The sequence below is a fragment of the Amblyomma mixtum genome, chromosome 9, assembly GCF_055824585.1.
Source record: "Amblyomma mixtum isolate Tamu chromosome 9, ASM5582458v1, whole genome shotgun sequence".
Classification (NCBI taxonomy): domain Eukaryota; kingdom Metazoa; phylum Arthropoda; class Arachnida; order Ixodida; family Ixodidae; genus Amblyomma; species Amblyomma mixtum.
The window spans coordinates 94,690,732-94,717,358 of record NC_143020.1 but is presented as its reverse complement, the minus strand read 5'-3'; the positions used below and the strand labels follow the sequence as shown (position 1 = coordinate 94,717,358).

Sequence of the window (26,627 nt, the reverse complement as noted above, 5' to 3'; positions counted from 1 at the left end):
CCGGTATTCCGCTAAAGGTAACAAGGTACTCGGTATGCTAAAGGTGTCTATTTGCGAGAACTTCGTTGACGACTTCGAGAACGAGATCCATTGTAACGCTGGCAAAACGCCGGTGCAAACATAAACGAAGCGACGGCCGCAATAGCCGATAGATGCCTTCAACGTGTGGCCGGCGGTAGCTTTCTTTTCGGCTGCTGCTGGGCCACACTGCTGGCCGCCAGAAATCACGGAGTCTGCGTTACATCATGTGCACGTCATGTTTCACGTCACTTAGTCTTGTGTCGTCATAGGAGAATCCCAAGTTTGAATCAGAGTGGCGGGAAAAACTTTTTCAACTTCAAATCCAAATTTCTTAGAAATAAATGCATCTTTCGCTGCCGGTCAAGTGGCAACAAAGCCATGAAATGCCGAACTATCAGATTTTGCTATAAAAAAAATATTAGTAGAGCTCTCCTCAGTGTCCCTTTAAAGCATCTCATTCGCAGCAAGGGTCTTGGCCAGGAGCATATGACCACACTAGAGAGTTTAGAAAGCAGCCTGATAGGATCTGCTTTGAAGAAACAGACGTGCACAAATTACTTTTTAAATTTGTACCCACCACTTTTGTTTCATTTTTAATATTTTGTCTGTAATAGGGCAAGTCCACTTACTACAAAGTTCAGATGCAGTGAACGTAATCGTTGTCATCGTCAGGTTCATTATAAGTGAATTCAACTGTAATTGCTTGGAGCAAAACATAACGAGCAGTGATATCTTCATTATCATCTCTTGTCTCGTGCTTCAAAGTTTGCACACGTGCAAACAATGGAGTTGCCCCTCATCGAAGCATCCGCAGTCCTTCACTTCTTCATGTCTTCCTGGAAAAGTGTTTTCCCGCCATATCTTGGCACTTATCACACTTTGTGCCTGTGCCGACATTGAGCTGCACACATTATCAGCTGTGCTCGGCTCTCATCGGATGTCTGTGGATGTCTGCTGTTGCCGCATTTGTTTTGGTCTGAGCAGCCAGACACGTAGTACTTATATATATAGTGTGATAAGTGTTGTCGAGGCTTTCTCAGTCTTCTTCGTTCAGTGCTTTTTCTGCTATAAAGCTTATATGTATTTGTAGTTTGTGAGGACGGGTGGATGGAAAAGATGAAATTGAGCACTGACCCAAAACAAAGACGGTAATATCCGGTGTGTTAAAAGGGATCGCCCTAGATGGAGTAGATTTCTAAAAGAGCGTAATTACTCATTAACATCCACCTGAGTGCAGACATGTGGCTGCTAAGGTCTCCTTTAATAGAAATCCACTTACTGTAAGGATATTCCTAAAATGCATTGTGCTAACCAAGAGTTCTGTGTATTGTGAAAAATGCCAGCCACATTATGCCACCAAGTGTGAGAGTATAGTGGCTCCATCTGCAAGTACACAAGTGAAAGAGTAACTGCAGGAAATGATGTACCTCGCGATTTGACGAACAGTGGCGATGGCTGTCTCCTACCGCTGCAGCTGGTACACCCACACTAAGCGACGAGATTTGGCGATACAGCAGCATGTTTGCAGCATTGCTCTGTCACCGCCGCTTCAACGTTCAGTCCCCTCACATCATCAGGGAGGTGTAACTGCATTAGTACCCCGCTTTTAAGACTAAAGAGCATAAACTGCATTTTGTGGCGCTGAGACTTGCAAGAAGAGAGACTTTTCTCCCCCACACTTTTCCATAATGATTAAAAATATATCCACTGCAACAGCCTTTCTTGTTCCTTTCCTACCAAGCTTTCACTGAGCTATTTCGATGCATGGCTCAGATGAACTGTGCATCTAATCTCGCGAGCTGCTTTCAGGCAATGAATGAAATTTTCTGCAAACCAGAACCTGAGCGGCAGTGGTTCGGTGGCTTGATAAGGCATGCACGGTTTGTGTGCACTGTGTCTTCCTTATTCTTTGATTAAAGTTCAGCTGTGATTTCAGGGCTGTGTATATCGCTTCTTATTGCTTCATATTGTCTTATGCTGTGTATTTCTTTGGTAATGGATTGCTACTGACTAGCCCAGCTTACTGTTCTTGTAAAGCAACTTGTATCTGAAGAGCATACTAGAACTCTGCATATATATAACCATACTTGCCTATTGTGAAGTTGATAAAGAGTAATATAACTGACATTTTTCTAATCATTATTTCTTTACAGTTGGGTGCTACTTAGCCAACAATCACATGTCATTCCACTCTTCCAGTAACCCTTTAAAAAAAACGCATTTTTTATTGAGTGCTTGGGAAATTGGGACAACGTCCTCATCTTTAGCTCTGTCATATCAGGCTAGCTTGGGTCCAGGCTGTAAAAGTCCTTGATAAGACCAAGACTGTTGTGTTTTTACTTTCTCTAACCTGACATACAAGCTTGAAAAGGTTCAACACGAGGTTGGCACAACATAGATAAATCTGGATGGAAATTTTCATTTACTGAGGTTAAGAAAAGCGTGTGACCGATCAGTATTCCATCACTCGTCACCACACCGCAAAAATTTTAAAGGAGTATCGACACCTAATTTTGGCGGCATGTTTTCTTCTCTACAATGAAGTGGAAGACACTACTGTGCATGGATCACCATGTCACAATCGCTAAATAACTTACAAATTTTTTCTGTCATACTGTTACCGGTTTCAATGGCTGAATGATGGCTGTGACAGAGAGAGGTTATAGGTCATATGAGGCATTGAAAAACTGCAATATAATCGCTACTTCATCATTTTAATTCACTACAGTGCTGAAACCAGCCTTCCTCAAGAGTCGGAATGACGAGTGTAAAAGCACCAATTATATTGCAGTTTTTCATGCCTCATGTGACCTATAACCTCTCTGTGACATCACAATCATTGTTTGGCAGTTGAAACAGAAACAGCACGAGAAAGAAATTCGACTATAAATTATCTAGCGGTCGTAAGAGAATACTGTATCGTAATCCGTGTATAATAATGCCTTACGCCTCATTACAAAAAAGAAAACACGCACCCATTAACTACGTAGGCAACGGCGATTAAAAATGATGTTTCTTTTCCCCTCCGCTTACACACGCGGATGCGGCAAAAAAAAAATTACATAGCGGTACGGACTGAACCTCCCCGCGCCCCATCCCGCCTACGTCAATCGGGCACACCCAATGAGAAGGCTCGCCCAGGTTGTCCATCCACGTCATTGGTGTAGGGGAGGCTGAGGCTGAGGTGTCCCCTTGCGATGTTATCTGTCGCTCTAATCAGCTGCGAGAGGTGTCCCCTTGCGATGTTATCTGTCGCTCTAATCGGCAGCGAGAAGCAGTTATTGTTAATAATTTATCGAGTCTACACAGACCTAAATTTGACTTGAATGCTCACAAAGACCACCTGTACAGATTTATTGCATTACAACCACCAAAATCATTTCAGGGTCACTTTAGTTAATGCAGTCTGGCGGCTACTGCCAATGGCTCTTCGTTGCAACGGACAAGTCAGTTTTTGAAACGGATAACTAGTCGTTCTCTAATGCCCTGCAGCGTGACCAAATCCGATGCCTTTTCCGCACGAAACCGAAACTGAGTGCATTAGGAGCAAAGGAAGTTCAGTACAAACGTAACGTCCGCTGATTACGTAATGCAATATCTATGGCGCCAAATTTCAACTACCTGGTGTATTGTACCATGACGTGCACTTTCTTTTGCTTCGTCTCTGTCAAAAGCGTGGTTGTCGACTATCCTTTTCTATGCTCCAAGCGATGACGGAAAAGACAGTGCAAGTCATGGTATAATAGCGCAGGCAGTTCGAATTCGGCGCCGTAGGCACTGTATTATGCCACCAGTGGACGCCGCGGTTATACTAAATTTCCTGTGCTTCTGATGCGCTCAGTTTCGGTTTCGTGCAGAAAAAGTGCGTTGCAGGGCTGCGTTTCAAAAACAGGAATGGCATCGTCTTCTCCATGGCTACAAGCTTACCAATGGTGTAGCCACCACACTATTTAAGTCGGAAATATAATTGGTAACTGTCAGTTAATCATCTTGCTGAAGAGTATGTTTTTAACAACCGACATCTGCAGCGGCAGACAGTTTGCTCCTGAAAAGATTTTTTTTTTTCTACTTCATGCTCCCTATTTTTAGGAATCTTTGAAAACAGTCGTTGAAACAGCCAGTATATTGACCCTTCTAACCAGGATAAAGTCTTAAGATATTGATGGAAAACACCAACTTAAATATTTCTTCTGACGCTATTTGTTTAAATTTACTCTGGCTGGAGGGATTAATCGTGGCACTGACGGCTGTAATTCAAGCTGGCTTATTTGATTAGTTTGATGAGGTAGGTGTAAAGCTGCAGTGACCAGTGTTTGGCGAACTAAATAAAAAGAGACGAGCACATGCCACTCTAAAATGAACCAAACATCTTGGCACTGTGCAGGGACAAACGTGATTCAGTGTAATTCACACAGTGATTTTCAAAGTATGACATGTTCAATGATTACTGATACGTGGACACAACTGTTTTTCCTCCTATTTTGTTCTGTAAACTTGGTCACACGCGTGGCCAGGCAGTAGTCATGATTACGGCCCACATAGCTTGTCCCGATAATTTGTCAGCGCTGGTCATCACATCAAAGCCCGCCTTGCATGCTCTTTGAGCTCTCTCACACTGTGTCAACTAATATTTCCGAATAAACTGGGCGCTGCTTCGTCACTGGGCATCACACTGGTTACAAAATTCGTATTTCTGCATTTTTATAGGCCAAACCTCATTCGGCATGTAGCCGTAATCTTCCAGCTTTGATCGTTTTACTAGCTATGCTGGGCAAGGTTTGAATTCTAGCTGCCACGGAAAAATCTTGCGTGCGTTGATTCCAATGAACTGCAGTTCTTGCGGACTGTAACTCTGGTCACCCACTTTCCTACTCTCACCGTACAAGCCTGGTGACTCAGTCATTCAGAACATGCTGCGCTGATCCGTAGGTACTTTACCACTTTTTCTGAATCCAGACCGCATTCACGAACACCTCGCAGGTTCCATCAATTAAAAGCTATTTATTGCCAGTACCCAGAAGCACTGCAGAAAGGAATGGCTTTAACATAATAAATCATTAACGGAGTACTGGAAAGCGTTAGGTTAGATCGTTCCGATCTGGTTGGATTGGAACTATTGGAACAACGTAGGAAAGCAAATGTTAGCGCGGCATGAAGGAACCTCAATCTTTAATTGGTGACAGCTTCCCGATGGCACATATATACCTGTATGTTGGAAGAAGCGAGAGCTGGTTTCTTCAGGCTTCACTGATGCAGGGTTTAACTTTTAAGGCCTAGAGTTTGAAGTAAAATACTCAAAATACTCATAAATGTTTCAGGGAAATAAAATACTGTTACTCATACCGACGCCAGGTTGTCTTCTGCGTAGCTCTGCACAGTAGGTCTTACGGAAACGGGTTTATGCGGAAGTGCGCTCGACGGATGACGGTTAGTTTTCACCGATGGAGAGCTAACGTTAATGCTGATGCTACCATCTGCAGCACGATGTAGGAAAACTTGGTCAGTTCAGTCCTTTCCGTACAACAGTCGTTGCTGTGTTGAGATTCGATTCTTTCATCATCATCAGCAGCAGCCTGAATACTCCCACTGTAGGGCAAAGGCCTCTTCCATGTATCTCGAATTAACCCTGTACTTTGTCAGTTGCGGCCACCGTATCCCCGCAAATTTCTTAATCTCATCCGCCCACCTAACTTTCTGCCGCCCCCTGCTACGTTTGCCTACTCTTGGAATCCACTCCGTTACCCTTAAGGACCACCGGTTACCTTGCCTTCGCATTATATGCCCTGCCCAAGCCCATTTCTTCCTCTTGATTTCGACTAGGATGTCATTAACCCGCGTTTATTCCCTCACCCACTCCGCCCGCTTCAGATCTCACTTTACACCCATCACTTTTATTTCCATAGCTCAATGCGTTGTCCTTAACTTAAGCTGAACCCTCTTTGTTAGCCGCCACGTTTCTGCCCCATAGGTGAGTACCGGTAAGATACAGCTGTTGTAGACTTTTCGCGATTCTTTAGTTTCTAATAACTTTGTAGCTGGAGAGAACTGGTATAAAGGGGGAGGGTTTTAGTTGCCTGATAGAATCTGTTTTCTTTCAGACCTGATGTCAGTGGTTAGTCCGAGTCCAGCTTAACCTCGGAACACATAATGGCGTGCAAACCGACGATGCCCAGGGTCAGTGAGCACTCGAAAGCGGGTGATTTTATTTGTATTTTGTCCGGCTTCAGGCTGCAATCAGTGATAACATTGTCAAGGAAAACTGCACTTCGATCTTCACTGTGTTGTGAATGCTCTTTAAGCAGTGCGCACCGTTGCGCCAGCGTTTCGAAGAAATCTGCACAGGGTTTGAACAAACAGGGGGCGTGACACGTCCGCCGCTCTCGGAGAGGGTAAAGTTCCACCGTTCCCCCCCCCCCCCCCCCCCCCCCACACGCAGTCTGCTGTATTTATGTATATTTACTATTTTCCGTATGTACCTTGAAGCGTCAATCAGCCGTTCACACTGTCCGAGATAGCTGGCATATGCCTGCGCATTATTGTCGCGTTACTTTTTCACGGCGATAGCTTTCAGAAGCACCTTCCCATGCATCTGCGGTGTGTCGGCGTTGAAACGAGGCGCAAAGCAAAAATTGGAGGGAGCACTTGAAGGTCCGCTTTAAGGGTATGACGAGATAGCATAGTGGGTTAATTCCTATATATGCCGAAGATCATTCGGTACTTTACGTAGATCCCTGGGAGTCCTCATACCCGTCCTGGCGCAGTGGTGCAGCGGTTAAGCGATGCGCCACTGCCCTGCGATGGCAGCTGGTCCCAGCAGTGGGCCTTGTGTGGCCCCGTTTGCTGCACTGCCACCTGAAACGGTGGGCAGTTTGCTCACTATCCGGTGGGCAGGTTGTGATGACAGAAATGGTAATAGCGCTGTAATAAGACGTACACAAGAAAGACTGACACAGGACATGCGTACGTCTTTCTTGTGTACGTCTTATTGCAGCGCTATTACCATTTCTGTCTCAAATAATGCACCACCTAGCCCAAATTGACGTTCTTCTAAAGGTTGTGATGACGTCGCAAGGTCACGTGACCTAGGTGTCCCACCTGCCTCCTAGGTTGCTCTCTGGGCACCACCTGTCACAGTCATGCTCATGATTTTTTGCTCACAACGCCAATGCCGGACTTTCTGCGTGATGGGGTCTTTAACGCTTTCGTGTTGAAACAACACTGTTCCCCTGATGTCCAACACGTTTGTTGCCCAAGATCATTCTTCTTTTAATAAAGGGCATGCGGGGTGAGGGAGCGGGCGATCTCGATAATGTCACGTCAAAGGTCATGCGATCCAGTTAACCTAGCTTGGGTAGTTAGTGCAGTTATATGAGGGCGTGGTTAGGACTTAGCACTTTTATCCCTATCACTTACTGGTCATGAGTACTGTGCGATTTTTTTTTTTTTGGAATGCGGATGTTTTACACCTAGAAGTTTGTATTTAGGGCGTTTATCCTGGACACTTCCATGCCTGAAAGTCTCCCTCCAGGGAACGAGAAGTCATCTCAAGTCCGGACTTCCTTCACCCGAGAGAGTAAATATGGTGGTGTGGGAAACGGTAAGGACCGTCCTAAAGCTGAGGAAATCATGCTGCAAGCGAAACTCTGGCGGCGTACTGTATGCGTTACATATTCCCAGTATTCTTATGTCCAAGCCCTCACCCGTGAAAGCCGTCCGGCAAAACGCGCTTTCGCCTAAAGTGTATAAGTATTTGCTGGTTACTTCCGGAGGGGGAGCTCGGTGCCCTACCCCTCGTTCTAAACCCTGATTGCTTCCTTCGTAGTCTCAGACTTTTCAAACGCATTTATCCATTTGTTTGGGGCGTAATGGCGGTTTTCGCGTAGACCAGTAAACCTAACCAGACTAATTATCTTGTCCTGTTAATGCGGGATGTTTTTCACTAAACTGTCCAACGGCTACTTGAAGGTCACCTTGAAAACTGAAAGAATTCAGGAACACATCTGTCATTGGGTAGCCGCATTTAGCTGGCGCAAACAAGGGCAATGAAAAGTTTCTGGCCAGCATTCAAAATGGCGGCTTCTAAGATAAACGGCCGTTAGTTCAGCTGTGGTACGTATAGTGGCATACAACTAAAAAAAAAGAAACAGCAGTTGGAAAGAGTGGGCCATGGTCCGCGGCGTCTTGTGTTACCCCGCTCACCAAACGTAACAGTGAACTGAATCAGCTTTCAAGGTCATCAGAATTCTTGAGATTATAATTAAGCCTGATGATTAGCTTCTTGTTTAGGTGACAAGAAAAGTTTTAACGGACAACTTTTTTTTTTGTCGTGGAGGAATTCTGTATCAAGCGGTCCTGAATGTGAGCGGAGCTTTCCATCAGACTTAATTTGTATCCGATTATAGAATTATTTACAGATAGCATAGTACAGCGGCATGTAGCTTGTCTACGTGGACGGGGCAGTTTCCAGTCCGCCCATCGGGGAGCCAAGAAATACTTATACTGCAGCTTCTGCTTGGTAAGCTAGCAAAATCTTGCTTTGTAAATCTCGCACATCATTCCTTCGGAAGAGGGCGTGTAGTGTGGGTGTGTTTGAGCGATATGATAACGTAATAGCATCATCTACGCCGAGCATTATAAAGGAACTAATGTCCACTTTTCTTCTTAGAGAATAATATGAAGCTTCACGTCACAAGTTCCCGGTAAAGCGTGAATAGTAGCGGGATACAACTAATTGTGTGTAAAAGTGCAGAAATTGACTGGAAAGTATAAGAAAAAAATCACATGCGCAGGTTGGAACCGGGCCCTCGACCTCTACTTTCCAGTCAATTTTCTTTCGGCGATAAAACAATTACACTATTAATTTGTTTATTGATCAACACCAGAAATAAAAAAACGAACCATCCCCTTTGCTTCCAGGTTTCGATGACTGTTGTCTTCTTTTCATGAATCAAATCAGCGGTCGCTTGTATACATGTACGCTCTTCCTTTCGTCCCTGCCTTCTTCGCGCTGAATTTTCCAAACATGCATCCACTCCAACTCACTGTTCAGCATCCTTATGCATCTTCCTAGGTACAGCCATTGAACCCTCTAAAAACGCAGTCCATTTGGTTTATCTAGAATCTCTGGAACGTAAGTGGAGCCCGATTTAAAGTGTGCGTCAAAACTGCAGCTGCTTTTTATTTACACCTCTTAAATTTATGTGCGTTGCAAAAACATGACGTAAAGTCGTGCAATGAACTTTGCAGGCTTGGAAAAAAAATACGGTACAGTACATTGCCCTCAGACTAAGGAAAACTTTGGTACATAGAATCGGAAAATATCAGACAAGTAAGCTTTCTCATTGCGTTAATGAAACAATGATTGTTGTTCCTCACGCTTCGAATTGACTGACAACTTGATGAAGCGAACCCGCAGACTTTAGCACTGCACAACCGGCCGACCCCTGCCGCGGTGGCTCGGTGGTTATGGCGCTCGGCTGCTGACCCGAAAGACGCGAGCTCGATCCCGGCCGCGGCGGCCGAATTTCGATAAAGGCGAAATTCGAGAGGCCCGTGTGCTGTGCGATGTCAGTGCACGTTTAAGAGCCCCAGGTGGTCGAAATTTTCGGAGCCCTTCACTACGGCGTCCCTCATAGCCTGAGTTGCTTTGGGACGTTAAACCCCAATAACAATAACTAACAACCGGCCGAAAAATAACTGCCTTAGGGCAAAGTTGATACGAGAAAAATAGCAGCGCCAGTTACCGGGAAAATCAGCCGAGGGAAAGGCGGAAGACATCGAATAAGCGGTGGAGGAATGCAGCGCAGCCAGTACGAGTAAGTTCGATGACATCGGGTAATCGGAGCAACACAAAAAGAGAACTGCCATGAACCGACAGAGGAAAAGAAAAAACAATAACTGCTAAACCAAAGAGCATTATATACAGTAACTGCTGTCTTTCAAAACTATACGCAGTATAAAACAAAGGAAGCTAGGTACTAATTCCGAATTGCTTACCCCATCTTTCCGTTCAACTCGCAGTCACGTCCACGGTTCCTGGATAAAAAAAATTAATATTGGAATATTATAAGGTACTGTTGTGGAAAAATTGAAGGTAATGGGGCATTCTTCAGATGCGTAGGAAAATCTATCTTTCAAAGATTTCCATCGCTCGCATTAATAGCAAAAAAATTCAAGCCTGTCGACGGGAGATCTGGGGATATGTAGATTGTGACAATGAAATCTTACAATATATGAAAAAATTGCGTTCATAAACTTTTTCTAGTTGAAAAATGACTTTGTCCAGAACTCTGGGATATGACCCTTACAAAAATTTTTGAGACAGTCTATAGACTGTCCATAGATATCTGTATAAAGTTTATAGACTCCCTATAGAAAAATCCTAGAGAACAGTCTATAGGCAGTACAAATGCTATAAACAGTCTATAGTGTAAGCGATCGTACGACGCAATTTCTCATCGGCGCCTACTCCCGTCGAGACGGCGGCAGTCGTCTCCTCGACTCAAAAGGCTCACGTGAATCTGGCTCGGTGCGCCGGTCGGTCCAGAGTGCACACCGCATCGCCTGCCTCGAGTGGCGCTCACGTGAGTGTGGCTCGGTGCGTTGGTCGGTCCGGAGTGCATACTGCATCTCCTGCCTATCCTCTTCCATTTCTTCCCGGCGCCGTCAGGACGCCGTTTGTGTTTGTGATGTTTTGTGTTTTCGCGAGTGCGGCGCGTCGACTCAACAGCGTCGGCGGCAGGAGGCGCAGCGAGAGTGCGTGGAGCGCGAGCGATCTGAGCGGACGTGCGTGTAAGACAGTGCGAACCCTTTTGAAGTGCGCGAACTTGAATTGTAACCACAATATATACGTTTTTATTCCCCACGAATGTGTGTGCGTGGGTATTTTACCCGCTCCCCCTTCCTTTTTTCGGTCATCGCTAACAATAGACGATATAGAGATTTATGTTTACACACTTTTAGTAGACTGTTGTCTATAGACCTTTTCATCTCATTAAAATTCCCTTCCCTCTCTCTTTTGTCTATCAACAGTACATAGACTATGAATAAACAAAGAAATATCTAAAGGAAGAAAATAGAGTCCATAAGAAATCTATAGACTGTCTATCGACAATTTTTATACGGGATCCCCATTAAAAGCAAAGAGCGTTACTAGCCCTTTGGGAGCAGGACAATGACCTCTTCCATTCGCATTCACATCTCTATCACTCTTTCGCCGCCCAGGAAAAGACGACAAGGTCAGGGTTGGTCCTGTTTTGGCGTTGCTATGCGACATGTTTGACCTGTGCCGTTGAGGATCGCTGCTTGCATTTCTATCTCCAAGCCAGGTCGGCGACACTGTCAATCGTTTCACGGAAAACCGTCTGCTAAGGTCAATTCGCTTTCGCAACAAACGCAAAGAGAGGCGCACGCGAAATTAAGAGGTTGTAGATTCGGATCCCGCCGGCAGCGTGTGGTTGTTTTTTATTCTACTTTCTAGTCAATTATCTCTCAGCAATAATATAGTTAGAGTATTAATTTCCCGCCGATCAACATCACAAGTAAAAAAAAGGAAACATTCCCCTATGCTTTCTGTCGTTTCGACAACTTCGCTTCCTTCATTTGTATGGCATAATAACCTAGAGAGCCCTTTCCCTACCGTTGTGGGCTCACAAACTGAAAGGTTAAGAGTCGCGGCAGTTGCACGAACACAGCTGAAGGGCATTATTATTCTATCAGGATGCCCACTGGTTAACGACGTTTAACCGATTAATAGCGGTAGTCGTGAATTTACTCCCTATCGACTGGAGGAATCAGTGGGGCAGGAAACTGGCTTGCGCTCCTTTAAACCGGCGTTCCTTTAGCTGGCGACCCCAGGTCGCATGTTCGACTTATACGCAATCAGGTTTGGTTTATGGTTTATTAGGGTTTAACGTCACAAAGCGACTCAGGTTATGAGGGACGCCGTAGTGAAGGGCTCCGGAAATTTCGACCACCTGGGGTTCTTAAACGCGCACTGACATCGCACAGCACACTGGCCTCTATAATTTCGCATCCATCAAAATTCGACCGCCGCGGCCGGGATCGAACCCGCGTCTTTGGGGCCAGCAGCCGAGCGCCATAACCACCGAGCTACCACGGCGGCTTATATACGTAATCGTTGCTGCTTCTGTGACGGGACATAAATGAGGGAACTCCTGCTAACCGACGTTTCGGCACGGACTAATTTACATCTACCTCGCTGTGTCGACAGTCGGGCTTTCCTGCAAATAATCTACACCTTAGTTGCTTTGACATAACCGTTCTAGTTCGAATGTGGAGGCTGTCCGAATACGTGCGCGAGGAAGCGGCGCAGTTATTTAATAGCATTGCCAGATGCGCCCTTCCTTTCCGCAACAAAAGCGATCACCCATGCGTAAAAAGCTCGCGTCTGTAGCGGTATTTTGCGCAGCGCGTCCACACAACCACGTGCGCATCCACAGGAACCGGATGCAGCCGTTTGTGTGGGTCCCTATGCGATACACGGCATACTGGTGCCCGTACAAATGTTATTCAAAGGAGGTCTTAGAATGTTATTTTGTGCTATTTGTTCTCAGGTATATATCAGTTATATATCAGGTATATCAGGTTATCAGATATATATATATATATATATATATATATATATATATATATATATATATATATATATATATATATATATATATATATATATATATATATATATATACCAGGTGTCCTAGCTAAATGTAACCAAGCTTTTAAAAAACACGAGGTGTCCTAGCCGTCTGAAACCAAATGAGGGTTGTTGTGAGTCGCGTGACCTAGTCTGCAGTATTTTTTTCGTTCTTCAAGGTTGACTAATTAGTTAATCTTAATTAACTAACTTTTTAATTATTGACTTGAGGAACAAAGTGTCAATGGTAAAGTTTTAGATCGCTTTGAGAAACAGCTTACTGAGACATTTCCAGCAAAGTAATATTTACGTAAAGTAGTTTTTTTACCGGCCTTTAACCATAACCCTAACAATAAGAAAAAGCTTCCACATGACAACTGTGCGATTTCAACGTCCCACGACGGGCCTTAAAGAATAAAATCCATTTTTTCTGAAATCCTCTCCTCGATGAGACTTTGGGTGCACATTGGGGCACAGAAGTGAGCGAGCAGCTGGTCACGTGACAACTTTCTTTCAAGGCCAATAAATGAAGCCCATGTAAATCGTAATTTGACAGAAACAGCACTACTAGCGATTTTGCGAGGTGATCTAAAACTTTTGCATTGACACTTTCTTCCTGAGGTTAATGATTAAAATTTGAGCTAATTAAACTTAACTAATTAATTGACTTTGAAGCGCGAAAAAATACTCAAGACTAGGCCACGCGACTATGAAGAACCTTGAGTTGGTTTCACTGGACTAGGGCACTTCGCCTGTTTTAAAAGTTTGGTTACATTTAGCTGGGACACCCGATATATATATATATATATATATATATATATATATATATATATATATATATATATATATATATATATTAGAAGCGATTTCTTGACAGCTTATTGATCAATATAAGAACAAGTCACGAGAAATTGAAAAACATAACAGGATTTAATTCACGTCGTTTCGGCTGGAGGACCAGCTTTTTTGACACTCGAAAAAGGCTGGTTCGCCAGCCGAAACGACGTGAATGAAATCCTTTATGTTTTTCAATTTCTGGTGACTTTAATATATATATATATATATATATATATATATATATATATATATATATATATATATATATATATATATATATATCAGTTATTCAAACGAACAAAAAACAAGCAAGAAAAGATAGTAGCTCCACTCCTTTTTTATAGTTATTGTTAGGTAATTTACAAAATCAGTTTCTTTAGTTACTTAAGTCATAATAAAAAACAATAGAATGCAGAAGAAAAAAACGCGCATGATGGTGAGACCCTAACGCCATACGGGGTATAAATGCGGATGTATTGGGTCGGGCACCTGGTGGTATCGTGTTATGTTAAGGGTTATGTTAAATGCTCCCCTGACTGACCTGACCTGATACCTTCTGATCACTCTATCCGTGACGCTGAAAAAAACTGATCCCAGAAAATACATCTATTCATATTACCCTGACAAGACTCTCCATACTTCCTACTTTCTACTCCACTGTTAACTTGTATGTTTCGTTTGACACAAAACTCTAAAAACCTGCTGTGCGTGACTGGGTTCACCTTGTTCGTGCGTTGCTTTGTGTGTTGTCACTGTGTACGAGGTCTGTTAGAAAAGTATCCGACTTTATTTTTTTTTTGCGAACACCTGATGGATATGAGACAAGCGCACTTGCATCAGGCGACCTTGAACCTTCATGCGCATGCATGAATTTTTTCCCGCCTGCCGATAGCGTCAGTCGCTGGGAAGCAGCGTTTGAGTGAGGCAGTGTGCAGTGCTCTCGTCGGTTTTTTATTGCAAGGAAAATGGCGGAGTGAAAGGAGCAGCGCTACTGCAACAAATTTTGCCATAAACTTGGCGACACCCGAGTGGAAACCATTCGAAATATTCAGACGGCTTTCGGTGAAGATGCTATGAGCAGCACACAGTTTAAGCAGTGTTACAATTGTTTTAAAGATGGCCGCACATCGGTGGAGAACGAGCCACGCTCCAATCGGCCATCAACATGCCAAAATGACCAGGTCATTGCCGAATTGAACGCTATGGTGATGCGGGACTGTCGCGTGACTATCCGAGAAATTGAGGAAGAGGTGGGCATGAGCAATTTCTCCGCACATTCCATTATCAACGAAGATTTGGCCATGGAGAGAGTTGCGGTGAAATTCGTGCCGAAGCTGCTCACGGTGGAGCAAAAGCAGCTTCGTGTTGAAGTCTCACAGGACATGCTGGATTCCGCAAACAGTGACCCCGACTTCATCAACATCATAATCACTAGTGACGAGTCTTGGGTGTACAGGTACGACCCGGAAACCAGATCCCAGTCGTCAGAGTGGAAGCATTCCACGTCACCAAGACTTAAGAAGGCCCGCCAATTGCGCAGCAATGTGAAAGTGATGCTGACTGCTTTCTTTGACACCCTCTGTGTGGCAGACCATGAGTACGCACTCTACAGGGTCAAACAATGACCAAAGAGTACTACACGGATGTCCTCCGTTGTCTACGTGATGCTGTGCGGCGCAAGAACCCGGAGCTGAGGTCAACAGGAAATTGGCGCACCCATCGCGCCAATGCTCCTGCACATTCCTCGCACTCGAATCAGATTTTTTGGTGAAAAACCAGACTCCTGTAGTTCAACAGACTCCTTACTGTCCTGATATGGCCCCTGCGATTTCTGGCTGGCTCCCAAAATCAAAAGGCCATTGAAAGGAGCGCGATTTCAGACAAGGAAGAACATTATGGCTGCAACGACAGCTAAGCTAAACTCCATTCCGAAAAGGGCTTTTTCGGAATACTTCCCACAATGGCAGCACCGCTGGGAGAAGTGTGTGGAGTCCCAAGTAGACTACTTTAAAGATGACTAGGTTTGCAACGCTCCAGTTATGCAAGTTTTTTTTCAGCGGCCAAAGGTCGGATACTTTTCTAACAGACCTCGTATAATATTCTAGCTACAGAAAGGTTGCCACGTTTTGGAATCTTGGCAATCAAAGTGCTGTTGTTCGAAGCACTGATTTGTGCTTTGAGGGCGTTGTCATATTTTGGTCTCCCTATTCTCCTTTTAATCTTATATTAGCTTACTTCCTATGTGATCTATTGTTTTGGCTTATGGCGACAACAGCATAATCTCATATCCTGTTCGTTGTTTTGACCCTGTTTTACATTGTTATTGCCACCTATGTAATGTCCTGCTGGTTGTTTAGGGTATTAGATATAAATAAATAAATAAATAAATAAATAAATAAATAAATAAATAAATAAATAAATAAATAAATAAATAAAAGTGGAGAGAAACAAGAAGTCAAGAAAGTAAGTTTGCTAACTTGCACAAGTTTTCCGTGTGTCATACAGATCAGTGTTGACAGCACTCATCAAACACTCGTTTAGAACGCTGGACCATTAGTCTGATGCAATGAGGCGCCGCGAAGTCAATGGGCCGTAACAAATGAGTCTAATGACAAACGAACGAGGCGGAACTCGTAACCTGGGCTGGCAAAGCAAAAACGAATTTTTAAAGCAGGCATGTATAGCCTTCCTGTCGCAACACGATAATGTTTCCAATTTCATTATTTAAGAAAAAATATGTGTGTGCATGTGTGTGTTGGGGGAGGGGACATATGTAGAACAAGCTTTATGTCTCAGTAACTTTCTTTGAAACTTTTCTCGGGCGTACACTCTAAAAAGAAGACTAAAAAGGAGTAAACTGTACTCTAGCGCACACGTCCTTCCATAAAGAATAGTGCGCTACAGGACAACTTACTTTTTTTTTTACTCCCATATGGGCGTATTTGTTTTTAGAGTCTATGGACGCATTTTTGTGAGAAGAAATCTTGCCGGTGCAGTAGAGCTGGGTTTTTCGATATTGCCTTTGTTTTGACGCGTTCTTGTCTTCTCTTGCTGTGCTTAATAAACCATGTCACGCAATTTCTCCTTCCTCTGGCCAGAGTACTACGGGAAAGCTCAAATGCGAACTTCGAATAAATTGGAAGTTCGTCGTTCGCAAAAATCTCTGAACTGTATCCACGGTTCCAGATCAAGACATATTCTGACAAAGGTTGCGAATGCTCAGGCTTTTAACAAAAAACACTCTATTTTCATCGGTTCACGAACCTGATTTGGCGTTCGCGCGTGCAAGTACTCTTCTTTTTTTTATTTCGCCGGCAGAGTGTCCAGCACGCGCCATAACTGTCAACAAAACCACACTGCCCCTTCCCCTCTCGCCCCCCCCCCCCCAAAAAAAAAAAAAAAATGAAACAAAGAAGAAACATAGAACCAAAAAGATATATCCTCCTCCTGGAGTTTGCCGCGTGATAACACCTAACGTGCGGATGTGTGATTGCATAATGCCAGCGCAGACGACAGTTAAAACGTGCGAAATTGCGGCTGTTCTATACATAGCGTAGAAACAAACGCTAACGACTCCTCAGCCTTTGGAAGCCCGCAAACGATAGAGCCACGGAAACCGGGCCCAGTAAATAAATAATACAAAAGGCAGAGGCATTGTACGCGCCCGGACAGCGCTATCGAAAACAGGAGACAGGAACACGGTCACGTGACCGCACTGTTAACGGTCTGGAGGCACCGAACGAACGTCCTCGAGTGGAGTTTGCCGAGCTCTTACCACGAGAGAGTCCTACCACCTCCGAACGTACACGCCATGGCCTTGGTCGGTTCGATATCGGTGCATCGACCTCCAGTTCTTCAATGTAGTAACAATCGCTGCCGGTGAAGTGTGAAGAGGGGAGATGGTATGCGGGCTGTTTCAGCAGGTTCTTCGAGGTCGGTGTTTCTGTCAATCTCAGCCGTAAATTGGCGCAGAACGGTTTTTGGGTGTAATTTTGTACACCTTTTTTTTGCACACATAAAAGGAACACAATGAATTTAGACTAAATCACAAAACAAAGTAATGAAATTAGAAAAAAACTGGCTGGTGCTTTAGCATTGATAAAGACTAGAAATTGTGCGAAAGCACAGTTACTTGCAGATGGACACCATTGCCAAGTGTCTAGGGAGCCAGTTATGCGCGTCTTGAACTGTGTGGTGTCGTGAGCCGTTTTTCATCTGAAGACAGTAGTGATACGGCTACATATATGAAGCGAACTTTAAAAACATCCCTGGGAAATCAGCGATTTATCTTCTAAGCACTCAGGCGCGGTCAGCGACTCAAGCGAAGTTCTTTATTTTTTTATCCTCGCGGCTTCCGCGACCTATCTCATGGATACACTCGACCGCTACCACCAGCTATATCAACGTGTCAGGCCTGTCAATAAAATATTTATTCTCTGCCTTTTACTGTGCGTGCACAGTGGCTGCTAAGGCTATAATGACCTTGCAACTTTTGCCTTTCGAACCTATGTGTGGTATACGTTAAATGGTTTACGTGTACATTAAACATGTCGAGAGTTACTAACCTCCAATAACCATCGGCAAGCCCAAAGATGCAGTGAACTAGCTTTCAGCCAAGTTCAAACTCTCGTGAATGTTCTATCGGAATTCGCGCGAAATCTAGTCCTGACGAGTATCTAATATCTCGCTTTCCCTCTCAAAGAGGCCTCAGAGAGGGGAAAGGTTCGAGTACAACAGATCTACACTGCCCCCCCCCCCCCCCCCCCCCCCTCCTCCCACCTTCCACCTCTTTTTTCCGTATTTGACGCTTGTGGCAGTCCCTTGCTTGAAATCAAACACAACCTTAGTACGCCGGCTGTTTCACATGAGATGTTCTGTAATTTTTAACAGCAGTCTTTTTGAGTTGGAAAAGCGCTTTTTTTTTTGCATAGCACTCTCAGCATTGCAGCGCATCAGAACACAGCTAAGACGTGCTGACCAGCAGGTTAGTTAACTAATATTAAATAGCTAAGTTTTTAACTATTAGAGCTAGGAGTCCGTGTTTATTGAGAGGCGTGTCACCCACTGTAAGTAATGTCGATATCACTTTCTAAAATTTAGAAAACGCAGTTACCCTCGGCGCTGTGGCCCAATAAATTTTGGCTGTTTGGACGAGTTACGGGAAGCCGGAGGGACCGCTCTGCGTGAAAGCTTTGCGAAAGTGCATGTATTCTGACGTGATGTAGGTAGAATTTAGTGGACCTGATCGCCTAGCGTAACTGCGTTTTCGGAATTGTGAAGACAATTACTTACGAAGGGCTACACGTCTCTCAATGTATAAGTAGACTAACATTAATAGTAAAAAGTTAAGTATCCACTCTAAGTTAACCAGCCTACTAGTTCGCCCGTCTTAGCTCTAGTCTGACGCACTACTTCGATGACAGTTTTATGCAGAAAAAAGCGCGTTTCTAAATCAAAAAGCCTATTATTAAAAATTGCAGAAGATCTTAGGGGAGACTCCCAGTGTATATACGCCAAACAAAGCACTTCGTCAACTTCCTCTCAAGCGCCGACCACCTGCAGCCCTGCGCTGGCTTCTGTGAGAATGGTTTGGTTTGGTTCATTGGGGTTTAACGTCCCAAAGCGACTCAAGCTATGAGGAACGCCGTAGTGAGAGACGTACTGCTGAGCACAATTTGTAAACTACCCATAGAACAGCATGTGCTACTGAAACGCAGTCTAGCCGTTGCACCATTGTTAATACAATTGAAGAATGAATGTAGAGGTGCGCGATTTCGGGAGTACTCGAGATTTTAAGCCCCAAAACCCGCTTGTAAGAAACCTTGTAGACAGCAGAAGCACTGTCTTATATGCCACGTTTTTTTTTTATTTGAAAGCGCTAAATAAAGAATAATAGTATTCTGCAGGGAATCGCGCTCAACTAACCGGTTCAAAAACGAAAAACGCAAGAAAAATTACACGGAATAAAAACGCTTTTCTTTTCTGGTGTTCTTCGTCTCGTGACCAGTGTAGCGCGATTCCCTTCACAATGAACAACCAACTACCCCTCATTCATCCATTGTTAGCGAAATAATAGCGACTGCACAGCAAATCAAACAAAGCTCACAACACCATTTCTTTTTTCATTTTGTCTTCCATGCTATGTCACAATCCGTTCTTTCTCACAACGTTTGTTAGGCACTCTGGAGAATTCACAGGAAGTGGATTTCTCAGAAGGGTTGCTTTCTATAGAAAACATAGTTTCACCTTTAGTTGTGACTTGCAGTTTTAGTCTGAGAAGTGCGCGTTTGTGCTACAGTTCATCACCACTGACCAAAGGCCAGATATACGTGGGAGGTGTAATCAGGTGCATGAATGACGAACTGTGGAAATGTCCTGCGATAGAGTGACCGCAGGTGACGCAGGACAGGGGCAGTTTTTAATAATTATGAACACTTTTAATGCGTTAGCATTATAGCCCACATTCCGCAAAAATGGCGGCGTATGTGGCGAAATTTGATTCGTTGAAAGAGGTCATTCGACCTTGTGGTTGGAATTTGCCGCCGCTTTTTCTTGCTTCTCCTCTTGTTCTTGCTCTTTGTGCTTTCTCATCTGTGGGCAGATTGTGATGACGTCACAACATTCATAAAAGGGAGTGCGCTAGAGGACAGCTTAGTTCCTTTTTACTCATTTCCGTTCGCAGTGTAATACTATCGCATTCCACTCATAAGGGGCGTTGAATGTCCCCAATTTGGCCCGCTGCAGACTTAGCTGAACTGAATATGACAATGTTTATTCCTTTTCTTGATAGAGCGAAAAAAAAGATAACGCATATTCCCAAGTCGGTGAGTGCCACTACAAGTCTCTGTGCCGTTTATTTCCTGAGGACAACAGCAACGACTTTTGAGATGCCCAGAAATTTCTCGAAATACTCGTCGCATTTTATGCATTTTCGTGTTCTTGGAAACCACTCCTGATAACACTCGGTCTGTTCGTCTCTTTTCGAATGTCGCTAGCTCATTCTTCTATGCGTGACCAGCTTCTTCAGGGCTTGAGAACCTCGTACCATGCCCGCGATTTTTTTTATTACAGTAGCAAACCGCAAATAACCGGTCTATGTTAAAAGTGCTTGTGCAACCCGAAAAATTCGTCACCATTTTCATGCCGACACTTCAGGGCTCTTTTCTTGCTGGATCTTTGTCGGAAAAAATTTTTTGCAGTTCCGTGAAGCTCACTGTAATAATAATAATAATAATAATAATAATAATAATAATAATAATAATAATAATAATAATAATAATAATGTTTATTTCATCACCACGTTGTACATGATGATGCAGGGGACCGAAGTAAAAGCTGTCTTTCAACAGCTTGACAGAGCAACGGCCCCCCTTTTTGGCAGCATACAAAGTGGCGCAAAAACAAAATATACAAGGTAAAGGGAAAATACGTGCGATGAGCACACCGCACTAAAAGACAGTACAGAAACATGTTACAAAACAGATGCACCTGGCACATATATTTAAAGCAGTACAAAACCATAAACACAAGACAAAAAGAAATAAGGAATTCTAATATTTAGCACAATGCAATTACATAGTAAAGACGCTTTAATAGAAAACATATGAATACGAGCCAGGAACACCAACAGTTCCAAGGCGGCTGTTTTCGTTGCATGAAGAATTACATGAAATGTCTACAAAGAAAGTAAGTTAGAAGTCTCTGAAATGTTACACATTGGGGTGTTATATTCTGTTTTAGTAGATCATTAAGAAGTCGTGGAAGACGGTTTTCTAAAGTCTGCAGACCGTACGTTGTTCGAAATGTATTAGTTTGCCACATGTCATTATTTCTTGTTTCATAAGTTTGTTCGCGCCTTTTCAGGCCTGAAAGATTTTGAATAAAAGACGTTTTATTCAAAAATTCCTGTTTAAGTGTTCGGCTAAGGCGATAGTCATAGATTTTTGTTACTGGTATAATTTTGTGCTCTAAAAATATTTCTCCTGTGTGATGTAACCTTGGTAATCTCTTAACAATTCGCATTGCCTTTTTTTGCAATACGAGTAATTTGCTCAGATTTTCCTGTGTTGTAGTACCCCAGATAAGGCTACAGTAGTTAAAGCGTGAAACTGGTATGCGTGAAACTGGTGAAGTCAGGTCTCATTACCTGCAAAGCAATATCAGAAACACGTACAGAGTTGCCTTCGTTCCATTTTATCAGCACTGCCTAGTGTTTTTCAAAGGTGGTGTGCTTTTGTCTATTAGACAAATTGTGAGGCACTTATCGGTATGGAGCATTCCTCACCGAAGACGCGCATGTATTATATTCAACACAGCCGGCGACGAAATCTGCTTCACTGATTATACATCACCCCGAATGTCGCTAGACTGTGTCCGCGTACAGTATGTGTCATACCTAGAGGGAACACGGCAACGCTAGATTGTGTCCGCGTACAGTATGTGCCACACTTAGAGGGAACACGGCAACGCGTTGGTTTGCGAAGTTCTCTACGGGGCTGCTCTTTCCGCGCATGCGCCTTCACACCTACTCTACGCGTTCTTTCTACACAGTAGCCATTTTGTCTTCACGCATTGTGGTCGCCGAGAGCCCGCTCGTCTATTTGTCCTTCAATAGAGGTCAGGCCTTCTGGAAGTCTTGAAAATCACCGAAAATTTGTCGCACCTTAACGGAGATGGTGCCATGATGTCCGTAGTGGGATTTCGCGAAGAAGAATAGTTACGAGGGGGGGGGGGGGGGGGGGAATATTTCTCCAAGCATGACGCTTTTGTTGAAATGATCCTAATGCCAGTAAAATGAGATGCACATGATGAAGTGGCGAGAGCTTTTCATAAAAATTTTATCAGGTCTAGCCGATGAGGGGACCGCATGCAAGCTGCATTATCGAGAAACGTCCGGCTCGCCAGGGACTGGAGCAAATGCTCGACAAATTTTTCGTGGCCCGGTGAATTTTTGCCGTCCCACTCCTCGGCTTGACGCTCTCACTACTCATTAAGAATCAAGGTCATCAAAAACCCTGCTGCAACACACTACGCTTTCAAACTCGTTCTTTTAAAAGCATGCGCAATAGTAGCGCAATGCTTCTCTTTCGAGCTCCTTTGCAGACGGCGACTGAATGCAGACGACAAGTAACACACCCCTGCCAGGAACAGTGATAAGCTGGGCAGGTGTAAACTTGTCCGGCTGAATCCGAAACGGGCAGCTCTCTACCCAGTTTTTTTTTTCATTTCAATAGTGAATAGGAGCGTGATAATAAGAATGAGAACAATAATACTCATAGGGATTAATAACAATTTCAATGGGTCGGAAAAGAGGGAGCGGATATCTGGCTCGTAATACTGGGGGATTCCTGATTGATTCCCATATTGTGGCGTTCATTTAACGTGCACCGAAATCATTATATTTGAGCGCTTTTTCCTTTCGCCTTGATTTCGATGCGGCCGTCCCGAGTGGGAATCGAACCCGCGCCTTCATGCTTAGTAGCAGAACACCATATAGCCACTGAGTCATTTCGGTGGACGAATAGTAGCATAGTTTGTTCCGATACTGTCGCGGTAATTCTCGAGCAGAGCTATCAGCTCGTATGCATTGCAACGATACATGGCCGAGCTAATTGTATCAGTGGAACAAGCTCTATAATACTCTGAATAACGAGCACGTGTGAGATTCCATTAACTGTATGCATGGTGCTGAGATATATCTTCGTTCCACAGTGGCTAATTACTTGCCAGCTCCTGGAAAGCTGGTTTTACAGACTCGTCCTAATTACGCCAAGCGAATGTCTAGTTTGGTCTTATATCCTACATTGAACACACGTAGCGTCTAGGTCGCAGAGGTCACGTATGCCAGAGCAATTTCTTTTATACTTGTGTTTGCGCCCTGTATAAAAATTTACATTCGTTTCCACGGGAACACGTGCAGTACAAATGCACCGTTTTTGCAGCTTATTTGCATATCTTATGCAAATAATGAACGTGCGTCGCGTCGGCGTGGATTGAATACATAATAAAGTCGCAAGTTGAAAGACATCTGCGTCAGCAACTCGGGAACACGCGGTTAATGCTGCTCAACGTTTCTCTAACGTGCTATTGGCTGCTTCTTTGGGTTCCTTTTAGCGACGCAAGAAACTATGCGATTTCTTATTTTATCGTCATTATGATTCCTCGACACCCTCCCTAGCCTATACCGATATGTTATGTCGTTTTATTTTCACTCGCCGTGGTGGCTCAGTGCATGTAGCGTACGGCTGCTGAAGCCAAGGGTGCGGGTTCGATTCCCGGCAGCAAGGCCAGGACTTTTATGGAGGCCATATGCTAAAGCCCGTCTGCGTAATGACATTTCGATGCTCATTAAGCAAACAAACACAGGTGATCTGAATAAGTTGAGAGCTTTTTCATTTGGCATTCCTTGCAACCGCAAATGTTGCCCTTGGCACGCAAACTTCAGTTGACGGTTTTAATTGTTGTTGTTCTTATCTATTGCGGCAGGCGACTTTATTTTGCGATATTAAAAATTTGGTCGACTTACTAGCAGTGTCATGGAACAATGTATGGCATGTGCTACTCTGTAGGGAGGTCTAAATTTAGTCAAATGACCTTGACGACGCAAAGACACAAAAAAAAAACACCTCTTTAGGTGGATTTGGCATGAGTAGTCCAGTTATGAAAAAGAAAATACAAAGAGCAACTGCTGAATCTGAGAAGAGGGCGGGGCAGTTAATTGTATTGTTTAAATCCAACTCGTGCTGCTGATTCATCCACTTTGAGGGCATACAAGAAGAATCTTGCACAAGTGCCTTATACTGACATCGGTGACAGGCTTGTAGCTTTCCGGGAGGTATGGCTGAAAATCGGCAGCTTTTGCCGCGACGTGACTGTATCGGGCGGTACAGGGGAGGGGGGGTGACTCTACGTGCACCGACTATACAGTACGTTTGTAAGACACCGCGCTTTTGTTTAGAATAACGTTTCAGTAAACCAATACGCCTTTAAACGAAAGGGCTGACGTTTAAACTACAGAACCATGTGCGGAACACTGCAGTGAGAAGTTAACTACATCCGGTCCAGTAAACCAGAAGGAAAAAATAACATCGCTGTGAAGCAGACGACGTCGACAAAGCGGCCCAAGAACTTTCTCGGTCAGCAGCTCGACTTTGAACTCCGGCTAAACGGTGAAAAATAAAATAGCCCAAATTAAAGCTTGCCGATTGTGGTGGCACCAATTGGCGAGGCAGAGTGCTGGGGATACATTTAGATTCAAAAAGTAACGTTAAAATGTTGTTATTTTTGCCGTATAGATGGCGCCTAAGTCGGTAAGTTGCCAATAATTGCTTGCAAAATGAGCTCACATTTTAGGTTGCCTTGCGCAACTAGAGTAATCCAGGACCGGAGCAATCTGCTCTCCTCCACAAAACAGCGCATGCGCGCCCCTCTCTTTTTCTCTCTCTCTCACCGCAAGCCTCCTCTCTGAACCGGCGTCACGGTATAAAAGCGTTCTACGAAGCGACAGCAGCGGGGAGGCGTGTTCGCGGCGTCGCCAAGCTTTGTTTGTTCGCCTCCTCTCTGAACCGGCGTCACGGTATAAAAGCGTTCTACGAAGCGACAGCAGCGGGGAGGCGTGTTCGCGGCGTCGCCAAGCTTTGTTTGTTCGGCAGCGCGCGTGTTTCTCACTTTCGGTTTTACCTTCGTCCTCTTTTTTTTTTCCTTCCGCCTACTTCGATCCGCCACCTGCCTTCCTTCCTTCGTCTTCATCGGGCGGTGATTTCGTTCCGTTCAGTCTCCTTCGTTGCAACACAGTAGCATCATGGACCGCGACAAGGCTTCCGACCAGCTCAAGGAGTACAAGGAAACGCATAAGGTAAGGACTGCTTCGCACATGCCTTTCGAAGAGCCAGAAAAACAGTGTTCAATGCTCGATCCAGAATAATCTGGAGTCTGCAGTCGTAGTGTCAGTTTGAACAGTAACGTATTTTTCTTCCTCCACCCCGACGCGCCGTGTTTGTGCCAACGGCAGCTCGCTCCTAAAAGCCGAGCGCGCGTAGTTCGTCGGTACCTCGACGCCGCTTGCCTCGCTTGACTGGTTCTTGCCAGGGAGACTCGTGGTTGTTTACGGGTCGTCTACGACTTGACGTTACCAACGTGCGTTCGTGAAGTCCTCCTCCTCCGCCTTGAGGCGTTGAGGAAACTTCAGTTTAAAACCCAAGCTTTCAAGGTCTTGCGCTAACCTGTTAAGTGTCTCGAGTCGCCCATTTATCTACTCCTGTATGCTGGTGTTTAACCTCCTCGGCTTCTATCCGGTGCATTCTCGGTGACGTCATAACCGCGCCGGGCTTGACGTGAAACTTCTAGCAGTACCGGATCCCCGTGAAGCAAACTATCGTACTTCGGGCTAACAAGCCATGGAGGTAGATTTGAGAATTGCGTCTCATGGGGTGCTATCTTTCTACTCGCGGACTAAACGGCACTACTTTGCAGGTAATTTTCGCTGACAGCCGCTCCAAATGCCGTACTTGCACATGCCGTACCGGTACTACGTGCCCAAATTCTTCCGTTACGGTTCTTTCCGCCAGAGGAAAGTTTCCTGCGCACGCCGACAGCCATAATTTTCTGCAATCGCGCTGTGAAAACAGCACTCGGCGCAGGAATGTCGTGCATGGGCACACATATACGCCCGCGCGTAGTGCATGCACGCTATCATTACTCCCTTGGCGCCGGTTAGTGGTATTTCTATACTCCGTAGACGCAGGAAAGACCACAACCGCATTGCACGTCCCTGAAGGCCACATTTCCTTGTACCGTTAACTTCCTCCCTCGCCACTTCTTGCTCAGTGGTCCAAGCTACGACGGCGGCAGTGTGACGCAGAACAAAATAAACAACCGAAAAGCCTACGACGCACTTCCGCCTGGCGGCAAAATCCTACGCTCATCTTTCTTATCCGCTATGGCCTTCGCGCCACGTCTACTGGACATGTGTCCCGCCGGTCCCGCCTCCCAAGGGTGGGAGAAAGAACTTGGCGCCGTCGTCTTAGATACAATGACTTCAACGCGAGACTTCGGAAGAAGTGGGCGGTCTCTCCTTTCATAAGGGGCTATTTCTGTCGCCCCCCGCCGTCTGTAG

At 44.6% G+C, this 26,627-nt stretch overlaps 1 protein-coding gene across 1 annotated transcript in view; it reads left to right on the top strand.

Moving 5' to 3' along the window:
- Positions 1-25,037: 25,037 nt before the first annotated feature.
- The window catches only part of Cat (Catalase), a 51,547-nt gene continuing 49,957 nt past the window's right edge, over positions 25,038-26,627 (top strand). Inside the window, exon 1 of the mRNA XM_089560807.1 lies at positions 25,038-25,367. Within this exon, the coding sequence (XP_089416933.1) occupies positions 25,314-25,367 (54 nt within the window). The 5' untranslated portion in view covers positions 25,038-25,313. The remainder of the gene's footprint in view (positions 25,368-26,627) is intronic.